Source organism: Lepisosteus oculatus, chromosome 15, assembly GCF_040954835.1.
Source record: "Lepisosteus oculatus isolate fLepOcu1 chromosome 15, fLepOcu1.hap2, whole genome shotgun sequence".
NCBI classification, from domain to species: Eukaryota; Metazoa; Chordata; class Actinopteri; order Semionotiformes; family Lepisosteidae; genus Lepisosteus; species Lepisosteus oculatus.
Genome location: NC_090710.1, coordinates 16704338 through 16719037, shown reverse-complemented (window position 1 = coordinate 16719037; position 14700 = coordinate 16704338). Strand labels below are relative to the sequence as shown.

Sequence of the window (14700 nt, the reverse complement as noted above, 5' to 3'; positions counted from 1 at the left end):
GCAGTTCTTACTGCTTATCTTGGGAGAGGGCAGTGTTCTTTAATCCTAATCCTACAAGAACTGTTAAATTGGACTTCACTGTAATGAATTCCAAGAAAAAAAATAATTATGATATAAATGGTACGGGTCAAACATTGCTGTTCTGAGACTTCACGGAAGATGTCAGACCTTTTTTTTTCTGACACTGCATTAACTCTTCTCTTTAATTCTGTTTTTCAGTTTGCAAGTTTAAAGCACACAAGAGATGTGCTGTCAGGGCCACCAACAACTGCAAATGGACAACGCTGGCCTCTATTGGCAGAGATATCATAGAGGATGAGGACGGGGTAATTCTTTTTTTAAAGCTTTTCCCTCTTTATTAGCATGTAAAATAATATTTTTTTAGAATGCATTATGTGAACAGTAAGGGATGTGTAAACATCTAGTAACTGTGGGTGGGATTTGTACTTCTGTCTCCTCACACAAACTCTTTGCTCTCTGAGGGTCTTCACATTGTGCTGGAGACAGACGTCTCCTCTTTTAATGTAACTTCACAAAAGAACTGGGATAATGCAGCATCTCAAAATTTTCTTTAACAAAAACCTGTTTTACTGTAATGTGGTGAGCAGTTAAATTTATAGTGGTCAAATTATAACCCCTTATGTCCCGGAGCCTCTAACAATCAAGTACTTGTGCTTAAAAAATATAAGAATAACAACATGATGCATAATTTTAGCCAAAAGTTACCAATTATCGATTAGCCGGTTTTGAACATAATTATTTGAACAAATTATTTATTGCAACTAAAGTTTAGGAGTGGCTTATTGGATGGGTAAAATGCGACGCCAAATATATTCTTCATTCCTACTCGTTGTTTAGAAACATAATAAAGCCCTATTATGGGTAGAAGATAAACATATTTAGTACTCTGCTAATTTGGGGACATATGTGAAAAGATCTTCTTATTAGAAGCTGAGGATAATAATTTATGTTATTACCCCCAGTATTGTGCTAAATTGTTTTTTATTTAAGAACTTTTAAAGTAAAAATTAAATTTTAACATGCGAGCCGCTCGACAGATAATATTATAATAGAGGCAAAAGACAGACACGGACAATGCCCTGCAATGGGTTGAGGCTTCTCTGATGTGCCCACTTTGTTTTGCAGATTGCAATGCCTCATCAGTGGCTTGAAGGAAACCTCCCAGTTAGTGCCAAGTGTGCTGTGTGTGACAAGACATGTGGCAGTGTTCTCAGGCTCCAGGACTGGCGCTGCCTCTGGTGCAAAGCTATGGTGAGGACCGCAACACTTCCTGCTTCCTCTGCAGGCTGTCCAATTGCATGTCCAGCCTTGTCTGTTGCGGTGAAATCACTGCACAGCTTATCAGGGTAGTATATCTATGTGTGCATCAACTAAATTACTCCCCCTGTGATAATGATAGGTAGTACGTGACGAGTGCTCTTCCTCTCAAAAGTGTATTTCAGTTCTCGCTAAAGAGGTTTTTCCTTTTGGTGATGGTCATTTGTGATGTCTTTCGTTTTGAATGTTTTACATAAATAGAAGAGTGGCAGCATTTTCTTACTCCCTGTCTCCTGTGCTGTCTCTGTTAAACCCATCTCTGATTCAAACGTTCTGGGGCATTTAGACTGAATATGCAGACATGCTGCAAGAAACAGTCCATCTTCTAAGTTCCAGTTCATTTACCCCTGACCTTTTTCCAAGTTGTACTGTGTATGTAATGTATTTTTTTGCTTTGTTCAAGGCAGAAGTAATAGGCTGGGTGTTTGGTCAGTATTACAGGGTTTTTAACTGAATGCTCGCAGAAGCACACAACTGATGTAAAACAGCAGTGGTTCCCAACCCTGGTCCTGGAGGAACACTGTACTTTGTCTTCCAGTTTTGCTCCAGCTTTGTCCATAATCACAGGGTAATTTATTTCAGTTTTTGATTTGGGTGTACCCTTTCCCAATTTTTAAGGTTCAGAACTGAGCTCATTCAGGGGTGCTGTCTGAAAAGTAACCAGTTTCACCTCTATGGCAGGACAAAACACTCATTGTGGGAGTGTCTGGTAGAGTCATGCCCTCCGTTGTCTGTTCATCAACAACTGATCAAGTGCTAATCTTGCCAGGCAAGTTGGGAATAGGCTGTTCAATTTTCTGGGTACTGACGTTGGCCGCAGTACAGTACGTTTGAGGTAGGGTATTGCTGATACTCAGGACTGACCCAAGAAACAAGTTAAATAAAAGTTTAAATAAGATGTTCAAGGAAGTCATCAATTAACACTGGAGGCATTGAGTTTACCTGGAATGAAAACAGCAAAAACCTCAAAAAATACTATAAACCTCCAGAACCAGGGATGGGAACCAACGTATTAGAGCACTTCAATATTACAATTTCTTAGACTGTCAGCTGAATCTAGTTGACTTTAACTTCTCACTCACATTAAAATCTTATTCCCTTTATCTTTGTTTGTGTGTTATGGTGGATGGCTTACGGTTGTTACGGTGTTCTCACAGGTGCACACTGCCTGCAAGGATATTTATCCCCGAAAATGCCCCCTGGGTCAGTGCAAAGTGTCCATCATTCCTCCCACTGCTCTCAACAGCATAGACTCTGATGGTAAGTCCTTCATTTCAGTGTTCATCTGTCATTAGCCTTCACATGGAGATTCAGAGAATTACACAGAGGCTGTTGTGGAAATGTGATACTGTACATAGCATACACAATATTGTAATATATTTGTGTTTTGTTTTTCCACTCAAATTGTACCAGGTGATAGTGTACATGGATGCTTACTAGTAATACTGTACTAAGCACACAGTTCTGAAGCCCGTCCAGGTGTGACGAAACCTGTCAAGTTTCCACTCATATCAGTACAGAGGTACTGAAACAAAAGTAGTTTGAATTTTTGTCCAACTAAGAGTTTTCACATGCCCCGTGTGGTCGATTCAGGATCCCCATTTCACTGTATGTAATTTGTATTGACACTACAATGATTCCTGCAAGGTTAGAAATGATTTGACCAAATGGTCCTTGAACAGGAGAAGTAATAGGACACTTTGCACTAAGCAGTTATTGACAAAGCAGAGGCAACTTTGGTGTGCTCATGAAATCTGCTGCTTGACTGTTTCTTTTCAGTCAGTGTAGCGGTTCCTAAGACTTGAACTGAGGACTGAGAAAGAGGTTTTAAGCTGTGAGAACAAAATAGCGGGTTTGCTATTTTTCCACAAGAGCAACATTACGTCATATGTTAATATTATGCTCACACGTAAGTAGTTAGTTGGCTTCTAGGAACATTGGCCCTGGTGTGACTGTGTGCGTGTCTGTGTCTGTGTGTATCCAGTGATGGACTGGCGTCCCACCCAGGGTGCATCCTGCTTTGCGCTTGTTGCTTGCGTGGATAGGCTCTGGCCCCCTTGCGACCCTATACTGTGTAAAGTGGTGAGAAAATGTGAACGGATGGTTGGTGTTAGTGTTTTAGGTCAGACATCGACAAAGAAAAATAAATGGTGGTCAGTTAGACTTTATGGTTTACTCGGGAACCTCATTTTCACAAGTGTTCACCCAGCTGGAACTAAAATGATGCCCATGAAGTTTTTGAGAAGAAGGAGTTAACATGATATGGACGTAAACATTTTCCTAGAATTTCAGGTGTTTAGTGATTAAATCAGTCTGCCATATTTCCTTTCAGTTGGCGCATCACTTCTTAAGATTTTGAACAGGCTTTGGAACACAAGGTGAATCCCATTCCAAAACCCGTTCAAATTTCATACTAGACTAGACACGTACTGTACAATACAAATACAAAAGTAATGATGTATCTGTCCCAATGTACCTGAGTAGTATGAAGCTGTTAGTATATCGTCTTCAAACACAAGAAGATTCAAAAGTGACATAAAAATATCCTTGCATTATCTTTAGGCTCCACTACTGTATATGGAGGCATAAAAATTGTATCTCAAATCATCATGTATATATAAGTGCTATTTTTTAGCAAATTAGCATAATACAAGGAGAGCTGTTAGAGCTGCAGAGCAATATACCTATTCAATTTAACCCAAAGGTGATGTTTACAGTACTTAACTGCGGCCGTTTGCTCAGTCAAGAGGGATCTTTAAGAGGGTGTTACATAGAGAGCAGACAAATCAAGGAGAGAAATGCATCTCATTTGGTTTTCAAATTAATAAATTAGCAATCCCTAGTACTGTTTATTTTTTTGTAGCAGGGGAAGAACTGGCAACATGAAACTGTTTCAGGAAAATAAACACCAAGCTTATTTGCATTCATCATATTCCTGAACCCTTTGCCCTTTTCAGATTTAATTAGGAAGCCAAAAGCTGCAGGATTGTGGCAGATTCCTAGATAAATGGATGTTGACAGTGTTCCTTTAGATTTCATCATTGCACACTCCAGGCCTGGCTGAAGAGCTGTTGCAGTAGCAGTCACTAAGGTTGAAAATGTACGATTAATTCCTCTCCAATTACCAGGAGCCCAACTATAATCATTTTTTATTCAAATGTGTCAGTAAAAAAATATGAAATATCATTTCAAGATTTTGTTTATTGAAAATGCAGAGTTTGTCTACAGTCACTGTTTGATCCGTGTGTGAATATTAAGGGTCTATTGACAATACAGCCACACCTGATATTTCAGTCTTGAGAGTTGTCTCCTCCCCCCACCATAGTGAAGGAGTTCTTACCAATTAAAGGGTAACCATCCCACTGTTTTTCCCACACAGTAAGCACTGTAATTGGACCTTGAGGAATACAGAGTGTGTGGTTTGCATTGGTTATGTAAAGCCCATGACAGACTCTGATGTCTACTGCACTCAAGTACAGAGAGCAGCAGGGTAGGTGTGTGATGCAGCTGCAGCACATCGAAACATATAGCGGGAAATATAAATAATGCTTAAACTAGATTAGTGGTAAGGAGATAATTTGCATTTGTCAAAGCCTGACACAGATACATTTATTTGCAAGGATTATCGATGGGATATAACAGGGTTGTGCAGCGCAAAGGAAAGCCTGTCGTTAAGTTGTGGACAGAGAGATCAGAAATGCTAGTAATTCCTCAACAGCTGTAACACAAATATCAACAGCAGTAATAGTGGTGCAGTGCACGGGGGATGAGAAGGAAACGCTGGTGATTAGCTCGCCCTCGGTGCACGTGCGGGGAGTTTCTCCTCTTGCCGACGGCTGCGGCTGAAGGACTTGGCATCTTAATTGGCTCTGTGCGGAAAGCCTCACGTGGGAGAGCTCCGTGACTCCCTCCCTGCAGCAGGCATCCAACCCCCCCCCCCCCCCCTTCCCCGCCTGCCACAGCCGCGGGGAAATCTCCCTCTCGCCCCCTCGCTCGCTCCACTGCTCCAGCCTAGAGCGGGGCTGTCACGCCGGCACCCCACCTCCCAGGCGGCCGGGCTCCGGTACCTGGGAAGTGTACATTCCCGTTCAAAAAAAACCCAACGCGAGAACGTCTACGGTCTCATGGCACTGATCGAGGGGGACTGGAAAATTTCAGCGCCCGCCGCTTCCAGTTCTTAGCGCATCTAAGGTTTAAAAAGAGCCAAGTGGGAAAAGAGTATTTCAGGAGGCTAAAATGAATCATAAGCTTTTTTTTTTTCATTATTCTAACTGCAAATGAACAGTGAGGGAGGGTTGAAGTAAAACGTCTCGGAGGAAATAATGAGTTTCTTTAGAAAGGGAAGTAACTGACCTCTTAAATGATGATCCACTCAGGAGATCACCAGGGCCAATATACCTCAGGCAGAGGAATGGCAAGGATCTGTGTTACATAATATCATTTAATATTAATTAAACGTATTGTTAGCATGGATTAGGTGGAATTGTTTCGGGGCCAAGAAGCATTAAAGTTTAATAAAGCTCTGGAGCTGATAGTTTTTTTCTATAGTACTGTAATATTCACTACATTGATAAGCCAGAGGTAAGTCTTTACAATTTCAGCAGCAAAGATCTAGATTCTTAAAGTTTCCATACTGTTCCTTTCATATATTATGCATTATTTATTTATGGAGCTCAACATTTTGTTTCAACCATTGTCTGCCACAGTCCATTTCACATAAGAGATGTGAGTGGCATTCATTATGAAAATGGCAGGTTCCTGGGGCAACATTACACAGATTTTATATGATGATCATTTATCATACTTTTAATATTCACGAAATATTGATGTAATAGGTTTTCCTGCTAAATATCGTGTGATCCTGTCTCTCTGAATCACATAATTAATATCTGTTTCTGAGGAAACTGTCTCATTATGATAACTTCTCATTTTTAACTGGAATCTTTAGATTTAGCAAAATGCGTCACACCTGGCTAAATGCTCTCTGTAAGGTAATATCCATCAATCAGTTCTGCAATTTTAAAGTCAAACCTTTTAAACCTATCAGCGCTCTATATAACTATTTCTTCAATCATGAAAATGAAATTGGATTGTTGAAATTGAATCTCGATCCTAAAAAGCATAATATAATTGCTTGCCATTTATTTTTTCTTTTTATCAAGTTGGGTTAGGAAACTAGCTTAGCTCTATGTAATTTTTTAATGTTGCTCTCAGCAAATATTCATCTTGAAGATACTGCGTTATAATCAGAAGTATGTAAGCTGTCAATGGACGCGGAAGTACTGTACTAAAAGCTTAATTAATAATACAGGAGAGAGTGGAAGAGAAATGTTCTCTATTTGCAATATGTCAGTTTGCATATAAATGATTTAAATCAGCTGATGGCAAATTAACCCCCTTTATTTTCCTTTCCTGCCCCGGTATGTTGATTCTGTCATACCTTAAAATTTTAGAATCACCTGCTTTTTTTCTTTTTCATCCCCCTGTGTATAATGACTGGTTGTTAATGAGCTTAATGAGCTTGGCTATCTACTACAGCTCTCAGACCAGCAATGGTGACCACTGTGTCCCAAACAGAGGATACTTGAGCTGATTCCAGTTTTCCTACCCTTACATCAGATTGATCAGTTGCACAGAACGTACCGGTACAATTGCGTAAAGATCATTTCAGCCTTTTGGCAATGAGAGGAGAACCCAATTCATCCAACTTACTGTACCTTTCTTTTTTTTTCCCCACAGGCTTCTGGAAAGCCACCTGCCCGCCATCTTGTGCCAGTCCACTGCTCGTATTTGTGAACTCCAAGAGTGGGGATAATCAGGGCGTGAAGTTTCTTCGCAGGTTCAAACAGTTACTAAATCCTGCTCAGGTGTTTGATTTAGTAAACGGAGGACCTCATTTAGGGTAAGTGTACCTGGAAGCATGTTGCCATGGTTCAGGAATCTGCAACAGAAATATTCTTTGCAAAGGATAAACACACACATTAGGGGGATTTTATGGAGCAACGCAGAGTTCATCGGTATTAGACTGAATATGTGTTTTCTGTTGAAATTCTTTCCTTTCCTTATGCGATGGTGGAGGTCTTCATAAATTGCTCGCCACTTTCTTCCTGCTAATTGCTGACTGTTTGAGGCCGGTTTTCTGGAATGGCCCGATAAAGACGATTGTGTTCGAACAAGATTTTGTTTTCTCCTCTGATACTACACCTGCACAGGGTGCGAAGTTCAAACCAAATCTCCTTTTTCTAAAACTCCAAAAGAGTAGGTAGTTTCTCTCTTTTTCTCAGTCTCCCACAGCATCTTATCTAAAGAACACCTGAAACTTGTAAAAAACATTGTTTGTATAAATTGCCCAACTATGTGTCGGATTCTTCATTCTCTGGGGTGTTTGCAGATAATGACCAGTTTTGGATTCCTGTGACTTGTCTCTTTCAGTTTGCGCTTGTTTCAGAAGTTTGACAATTTTCGGATCCTGGTGTGTGGTGGGGATGGTAGCGTCGGCTGGGTTTTGTCAGAAATCGACAAACTGAACCTTCACAAACAGGTCGGTGGCGGCTGAGTGTGAACAGACGTTTTGATCTTCAGAGTTCAGAAACATTGAAGAAAATAATAAATGTGCTCTCTTTGAGTGTCACAAGCTTGAAATAATGTAACTTGCAATGTACAGTAAATGAAAACAGTAGGACAAGTTCAATGCCACACAGTCAGTATTGTAACCATATGTATTTTAGTACCTCAAAACTGAGCATGGCCTAGGAGGAGTTACCTGTTAATATTAGCTAACAAAACTACAGGAATCCCCTCTTGTCCTCTGATCTAGTGAGTTTATAGCAGAACGTGTTATTATTGATTAAGGCTATACTGTCATAATAGTGCTTGACCTAGGACCTTTGCAATGTCAGGTAGCCAAAAGAATATTAGAAAGAGTTGTTAATCTTAAATCAATATGATATGGGTTTTGGAACACAAATAAAATTCCACTTAACAATCTGATGTGGTAGTGGTTCTGACTTGCTAGAGATGTAATGGCTATGTACCAAGTGTGCCAGTATATACGGAGTACGTGTCTGAGGTTACCTGGTGCCTGGTTGGTTTCAGTGCCAGCTTGGAGTCTTGCCCCTGGGCACTGGGAATGACCTTGCACGTGTCCTGGGCTGGGGTGCGTCGTGCGACGATGACACGCAGCTTCCTCAGATCCTGGAGAAGTTAGAGAGAGCCAGCACAAAAATGCTTGACAGGTATGATGTGCAGGGCCAGATGCTTCTGAGTATTGATTGCACTCTGGCACACTGCAGTCCTCGTTATGTCACAGACATTCAGCGTTAACCATGCGTTTAGTGATATGTTTCCTAGATCACGGAATAAATGCCCAGTAGAATTTATAAACCTCACAGATGTCCAGACGTGGGAAACAAAAGCTAAACTACAATTGCAGTGTTTCCCTATTGTCTGTTCAGGATTACACTAGATTAATGTCCAGAATTAATTGTGCCAGCAGCCATGTCACCTTGCAACTTACAATTGGCAACCCACTGAAGCTAAGCATGTGTGAGCCTGGTCAGTACCTGGATGGGAGACCTCCTGGGAAAAACAAGTTGCTGCTGGAAGAGGTGTTAGTGAGGCCAGCAGGGGGCACTCACCCAGTCCATGTGGGTCCTAATACCCCTGTATAGTAATGGGGACACTATACTGTAAACAGGTGCCGTCCTTTGGATGAGATGTAAAACCGAGGTTCTGACTCTCTGTGGTCATTAAAAATCCCAGGGTGTTTCTCAAAAAGAGTAGGGGTGTAACCCTGGCGTGCTGGCCAAATTTCCCATGCCTCCTAATAATCCCCCTCTATGAATTGGCTACATTACTTTGTTCTCCCCCCCCCCTCGGAGCCACGCGTCGGTTGGAGTATTCTCGGTTGCATTTAATGGCAGCGTCATCTCAAAGATTTGGTTCAAACCACCAAGCGGACCCTGCTTGACGCTAGGATGAGAGAGAATGTCCGGAATTAATTGATCAGAATGTCTTCTCCACGCACTCACATATTCACTTGCAATTTGCAGAGAAGATGGCAGTAACAGTCAAGTCAAGTGAATGTGGGATCCTAAGTGAACGTGATGCAAGTGAAATCAGCACAGTGGGCTACTTCACTGCCAACATTAAACAAGGATCCACTGACACTAATGAAATGGCAAGAAAGCGCATTTAGAGTTGAAAGCAGTACCAGCTTCTTTGCACACAAAACTATCTTCTGGTACCTGACCTGCCTAGATTAGTTTATAATGTGATGTTCTTTGAACCAAACAATAAATCTGTCTTTTGGAGTAGGAGTAACTTGTAGCTTTTTGTATACAGCATTTAAGCACAGACTGGTGGCATTATCCTCCTGTTGATGAACCACTTGTAAAATGTCTAAATTCACATACTGTATATATTTTGCCATTGGTGCAAATTCACAGTTTTGTATAAATGGACAACATAAAATTCGACCGTCTTTGCTGTTTCATTTAATGGTCAATTATTTCTTTTAGCATTTAAATACATTATTTGTCACAGAGATACACGTGCTACACTGATGGCGGATGTGTGCAGAGAAATGCAATTAAAGAATAATGTTTTCCGGTGTTTCCAGGTGGAGCATCATGACATATGAAATTAAAATACCTCCGAAGCAGAGCTGTCCTGCCACCCCAGAAGAGGGGTCAGAAGAATGCCCGGTAAGAGCCGAAATCCCTCTGTCCTAACAAGAAGGGTTTAAATGTTATTTCGATTGACCTCAAGCTTGGGGCATAACAATGGCAAGGCGGCTGACGCAGCCACCCCGAACCTCTATCATCTTGCATTTGATTATGGCTTGGAGTCCTTCTGGGTAAACCTTGTATTCCCCTGCAGTCACAGGGTTATCTCTGGATGCTCCGGTTTTATTCCACAGGGTGAAGGTAACTCTGTCAAAGTTAATTGGTCTTCAAATTGCCCCCCATATATGTGTGGCTGTGATAGAGGGGTGTTCTGAAGGATGAATCCTGCCTTACGCCCATTGTCTGCAGGTTAAGGCGCCACTTACTGTAACTACAACCCCTGGACTAAGTTGTATGTAGTTCCAACTCACCACAAATGTACATAAACGGTGTAATTCTTTTCTTCTGTCCTGTAGTCCTACAGTGTGACCTTGAGCTTGTATTTGTTCTGATCTTTCCTCTCATGTCTGCCATGGGCTCAGTTCCAGATCTCAGCATATGAGGATTCAGTTGCTGCTCACCTAACAAAGATCCTCAACTCTGACCAGCACTCCGTGGTCATATCATCTGCTAAGTAAGTAGTGAGAAAACATGACACATCATTTTAAAGTGAAATAAGGAGATATTGTTCTATATAAAAAGATATAGCATTATATAAAGGACCCTTTTCATACATTTCCAAACACAGCATGCTGAGCGCTGGAATTTCGATAAAGGGAAAAAGTATATTTTTGGAAAATTCAGGGTTAAACTTTTCAAAAAGATTTTATCAGAGCTTTTTTTAGAAAAGTAAAAACATGCCCACCATCAGCTGCATCAAGTACTGCATAAACATGCTTGAGCTTACCTGTTGTTGTCTTGGTTCCCTTCTTAACTGGCAACCAAGAGAGTAATGGGAAGGTCGGCTTGAGACAATTGGCCGTGTCTTATCCCATACCTTCTGACCTAGCATGAACCCAGCAGAGCCATGGAGAAACAGCTCAGCCTTTACCTCACAACCATCTGCTGTTAGGGAGGAACTATGGAGGACAGATGTGTATTTACACTTCCCTCTTTTCATGAGCAGATGGTCACTATAGTGACCATTTCAAACTGGCAAGAAATTCTGTTGAAAACATTTTTTCCGGTCTTATTTTCTGAGAAAAGCAATGGAGATTAAATGGCAAGATAACTATATTCTCGTCTGTGGAATAAAGATGGAATACACTAAATCTTACGCCAGCTTTTTCCATCCCTGAAGGGTTCTGTGTGAAACTGTCAAGGACTTTGTTGCCAAAGTTGGGAAATCCTATGAGAAAACCACGGAGAATACAGATGAGGCCGAAACAATGTCTTTGAAAGTAAGTACACTGGCTAAAAGGAAATTCCACTGACAGCGGTAAATTACAATTTATTGTGCTCTGTCTGGTCTCAATGTGGTAGAGACCTGTTTCGAGACCTGTGTGAAGTCTTATCCCACAGTAAAACATGTCTAAATGACCTTGCCTCTCCTCTCCTCTCCTCCTCCTCGTTCCAGTGCACAATCCTCAACGAGAAGCTAGATTCCCTCCTGCAGACCCTAAACGCTGAGGCCCAGGCAGTTCCTCACCCGCCTCACGGCCCCCCGCCCATTGTGGAGGAGGAGGGGGAGGAGCTGGAGGAGGTGCTCGAGGAGGAAGAGGAGCTGGAGGAGGAGGAGCTGAGCGAAGAGTCCCTGACAGAGCTGAAGGAGAAGCTGGAAGAAAACCTCACCGAGAAGACGTCCCCCCAGAAGTTCTTCAAGCCCAGGGAGCAGCTCATGCTACGGGCCAACAGCCTGAAAAAGGCAGTGAGGCAAATAATAGAACAAGCCGAGAAAGGTAAGACTCCACAAGCACGGAAATGAAAGAACTAGCTCAGCACAGCATGAGGAAAGGCGCTAAAAGCACTGAAGCAGGCTTTGTGTACAGCTAATTTGGTCTCTTAAAGGCTGAGTGATTTACAGTTCATGAAATTGTCACTTCCTGTTAGAGTCACTTTGTCTTAGTCACATTTTTTATTTTGTGATAAAATATGCCTACTAAACATGGTCAGGACTTGAAAAATAAAAAAAGAGCTTAAAATGATCAACACGCCAGTTCAGTACTCAGCATTAACCGTAAATTCACACCCATAATGTTATTGTCCAAAACTGGTATGATGATAAGACATTCAAAGCACCTGAGAGGATGCTTCAGAGAACATATAGCCCTCCAGGGTTTTAAAGAGCTGGGAAAAAATTGTCCCCTCTTCATACACAGGAACAAATGTAAAAAGTGCATGGTCTTCTCCGTGTAGCAAAACAGACTGACTAGAACAGTATTTTATACATGTTACTGACAGAAAAAAAGGGAAGGGCTAATGACTTCAGATTTAATATCATCTTAAGCATAAAGAATGCAGCAGTGACTATGACTTTTCCAAAAGGCTACAGTGTTGAGGTGTATTTGATGTTGAAGAGGATCCATATGTTGTGTGTATAATATCTCATCTCAAATGAACAGATAAATAATTCCATCTGTCCGTTTTCTAGCTGCTTCTTCAAATCAGGGCTGCGGAGAAGCCTATCTCGACAAGCAACAAGCACAAGGCAGTTTACACACTCGACTGGATGCCAGTCCAATTTAGGACAGACACAGACACATACTCACACTTGAGGCCAATTTTCCCCAGAAGCCAAATAACTTACAGTACTGGTATGTTACTGGACTGAGGGAGGAAAGCAGAGCACCTGGAGGAAAGCCACGCGAACACCTGTGCCAAACAGCACTTCCCTCATCATGTAGAACAGGGAGGGTTAAAGCACACGTTCTTCGGGGCTTCCTCTACCCCCTTCTGTTGGGAACTGATGGAGAGAGCTTTCTAATCTCACCCAGTTAGTGGTACCAGAAATATAAGAACACAATGGTACAGTTCGTGTCAAATGGAAATTTTTCGTAGTGTTTGTGTGTTTCCCAGAATGTATAAGTCAACTGTAACAGTTTTTCAAAAATCGTGTTGTAACCAGTGTAAGGACAAAAACGATCAGTGACGTCAGTGTGTCTTTCACCAGCAGGCTAGGCTTGTGTAGACTGGAGAAAAACAGCCTCGTCTGTGCCAAGTGTGGAGTGTTTCTCCAGCACAGTTGTCAGGCTGATTAAGCTGATAATTACTAACATGTCTGAGTAGTATTTGGAGCCAGAAAACCCAAACCTTCCTACACACTCCTGTGACACTTTGGGGTTTTGACTGATAAACAGATGGACTCATAAATTTGGCATCATAAACCTAAAATGTGAAAGCAGGACAAAAGCAAAAACAAACAAGAGGCTCTGATTTTGACAGATTGACTTACACATTTCCAGTGACGTCTGTTATATTGGGACAACAGATGTTATTATATTTTGGGCATCATTATTTGACAGATCACAACTATAGCAAATTCCCAAAGTCAATATAAGAAAAATCACTTGATCTTTTTTGTACCAGTGGCATTGATATTTGTTGAAGAGACCTGATACAAGAGGTACATTTATTATGCTGGTTTACATTTGTTGTCAAAAGGTTTGATCAGCAGATGGTCTGCCTGTGATAGACACTTACAAGTAGTGTGTTAGTCACCATTGGAAGCTATAATACAATGCATGCTATAACACTAGGCTGCATATGCTGTCTTCTGGGATTCTGACACATTTTCTTTGTAGACCTTGGGCATCCATGTGCCAGTTCATGTTCTCCCAGCTCATCCCACAGTTCAGTGGGGCTCAAGTGTGGCTAGTAGGGCATCCTCTGTACAACTCTCATTCTTGTTTCTCAAACGAGCCTTTGTTACATGAGTAGCGTGAGGATGCGCATTGTCCTGCTGTAATATCAGGTCAGGATGAGCCCCCCCAGGAAGAGCAGGAAGTGGAGTCTTAGGATCTGATCAGTATAGCACAGTATAGTCATATGGCCATCAATCACTACCAGTTAATTTCTGTAGTTCTCAATATGACAGTCCTGCTCATCAAGAAGCCTGACATATGTTGCATATCTCTACCACACACTCACTAAAACCGAGATTCATCACTAAACAGGGCTTGATTCCATGGATAAGTGATAGTGTGCTCACTTAGTCCGGGCTCCTTAGTCAAAGTTACAGGGCCGTAAAGGCGTTGCTCTCTTGATAAGTGGGCATATTGTTTCCTTTCTGCGTTTTTCTTTTTTTAACATTTAACAGCAAGTTAACATTGACACACATTGTTACCTGCACCCAGTCAACTCACTGACTGATGAAATGACTTAATGCTGATGATTATGGGTATTTAATTAATATCCAGTTTTGGTATGCTTTATTTTCCTACAATTTACATAATTAGAGGGATAGGTTCCTGTAATGCTCAGTAGAACATTTCTCATAGAATTTCTGTGTGACATTTTTTCAAACTTCTCTTCATTCATCCAGTGGTGGATGAGCAAAATGCTCACACTGAAGAACAAGATGTTCAGTCTCCAACAGAGTTTAAGAAAGAGAACGAGGAAGATAACAAAGATGATGATAAGGATGAAGACACAAAGGAACTGGAGTCTCAATCATGTAAGTCAGCTGTAGTATTTTTGATTTGTGAAAATCAAGTCCTCACCAAACTATGAAGCCAAATTGTCTGTACTTACTGCAACT

At 41.3% G+C, this 14700-nt stretch overlaps 1 protein-coding gene across 10 annotated transcripts in view; it reads left to right on the top strand.

Annotated features, from left to right (window-relative positions):
• The window catches only part of dgkh (diacylglycerol kinase, eta), a 98963-nt gene that overhangs the window by 58211 nt on the left and 26052 nt on the right, over positions 1-14700 (top strand). For all 10 annotated transcript variants that reach the window (XM_069178752.1, XM_015363907.2, XM_015363909.2 and 7 more), the window contains 11 exons: positions 220-326; positions 1147-1272; positions 2496-2598; positions 7078-7240; positions 7771-7879; positions 8434-8573; positions 9959-10043; positions 10547-10638; positions 11305-11404; positions 11581-11902; positions 14485-14616. In XM_069178752.1, coding sequence (XP_069034853.1) covers positions 220-326; positions 1147-1272; positions 2496-2598; positions 7078-7240; positions 7771-7879; positions 8434-8573; positions 9959-10043; positions 10547-10638; positions 11305-11404; positions 11581-11902; positions 14485-14616 — 1479 coding nt within the window. The remainder of the gene's footprint in view (positions 1-219; positions 327-1146; positions 1273-2495; positions 2599-7077; positions 7241-7770; positions 7880-8433; positions 8574-9958; positions 10044-10546; positions 10639-11304; positions 11405-11580; positions 11903-14484; positions 14617-14700) is intronic.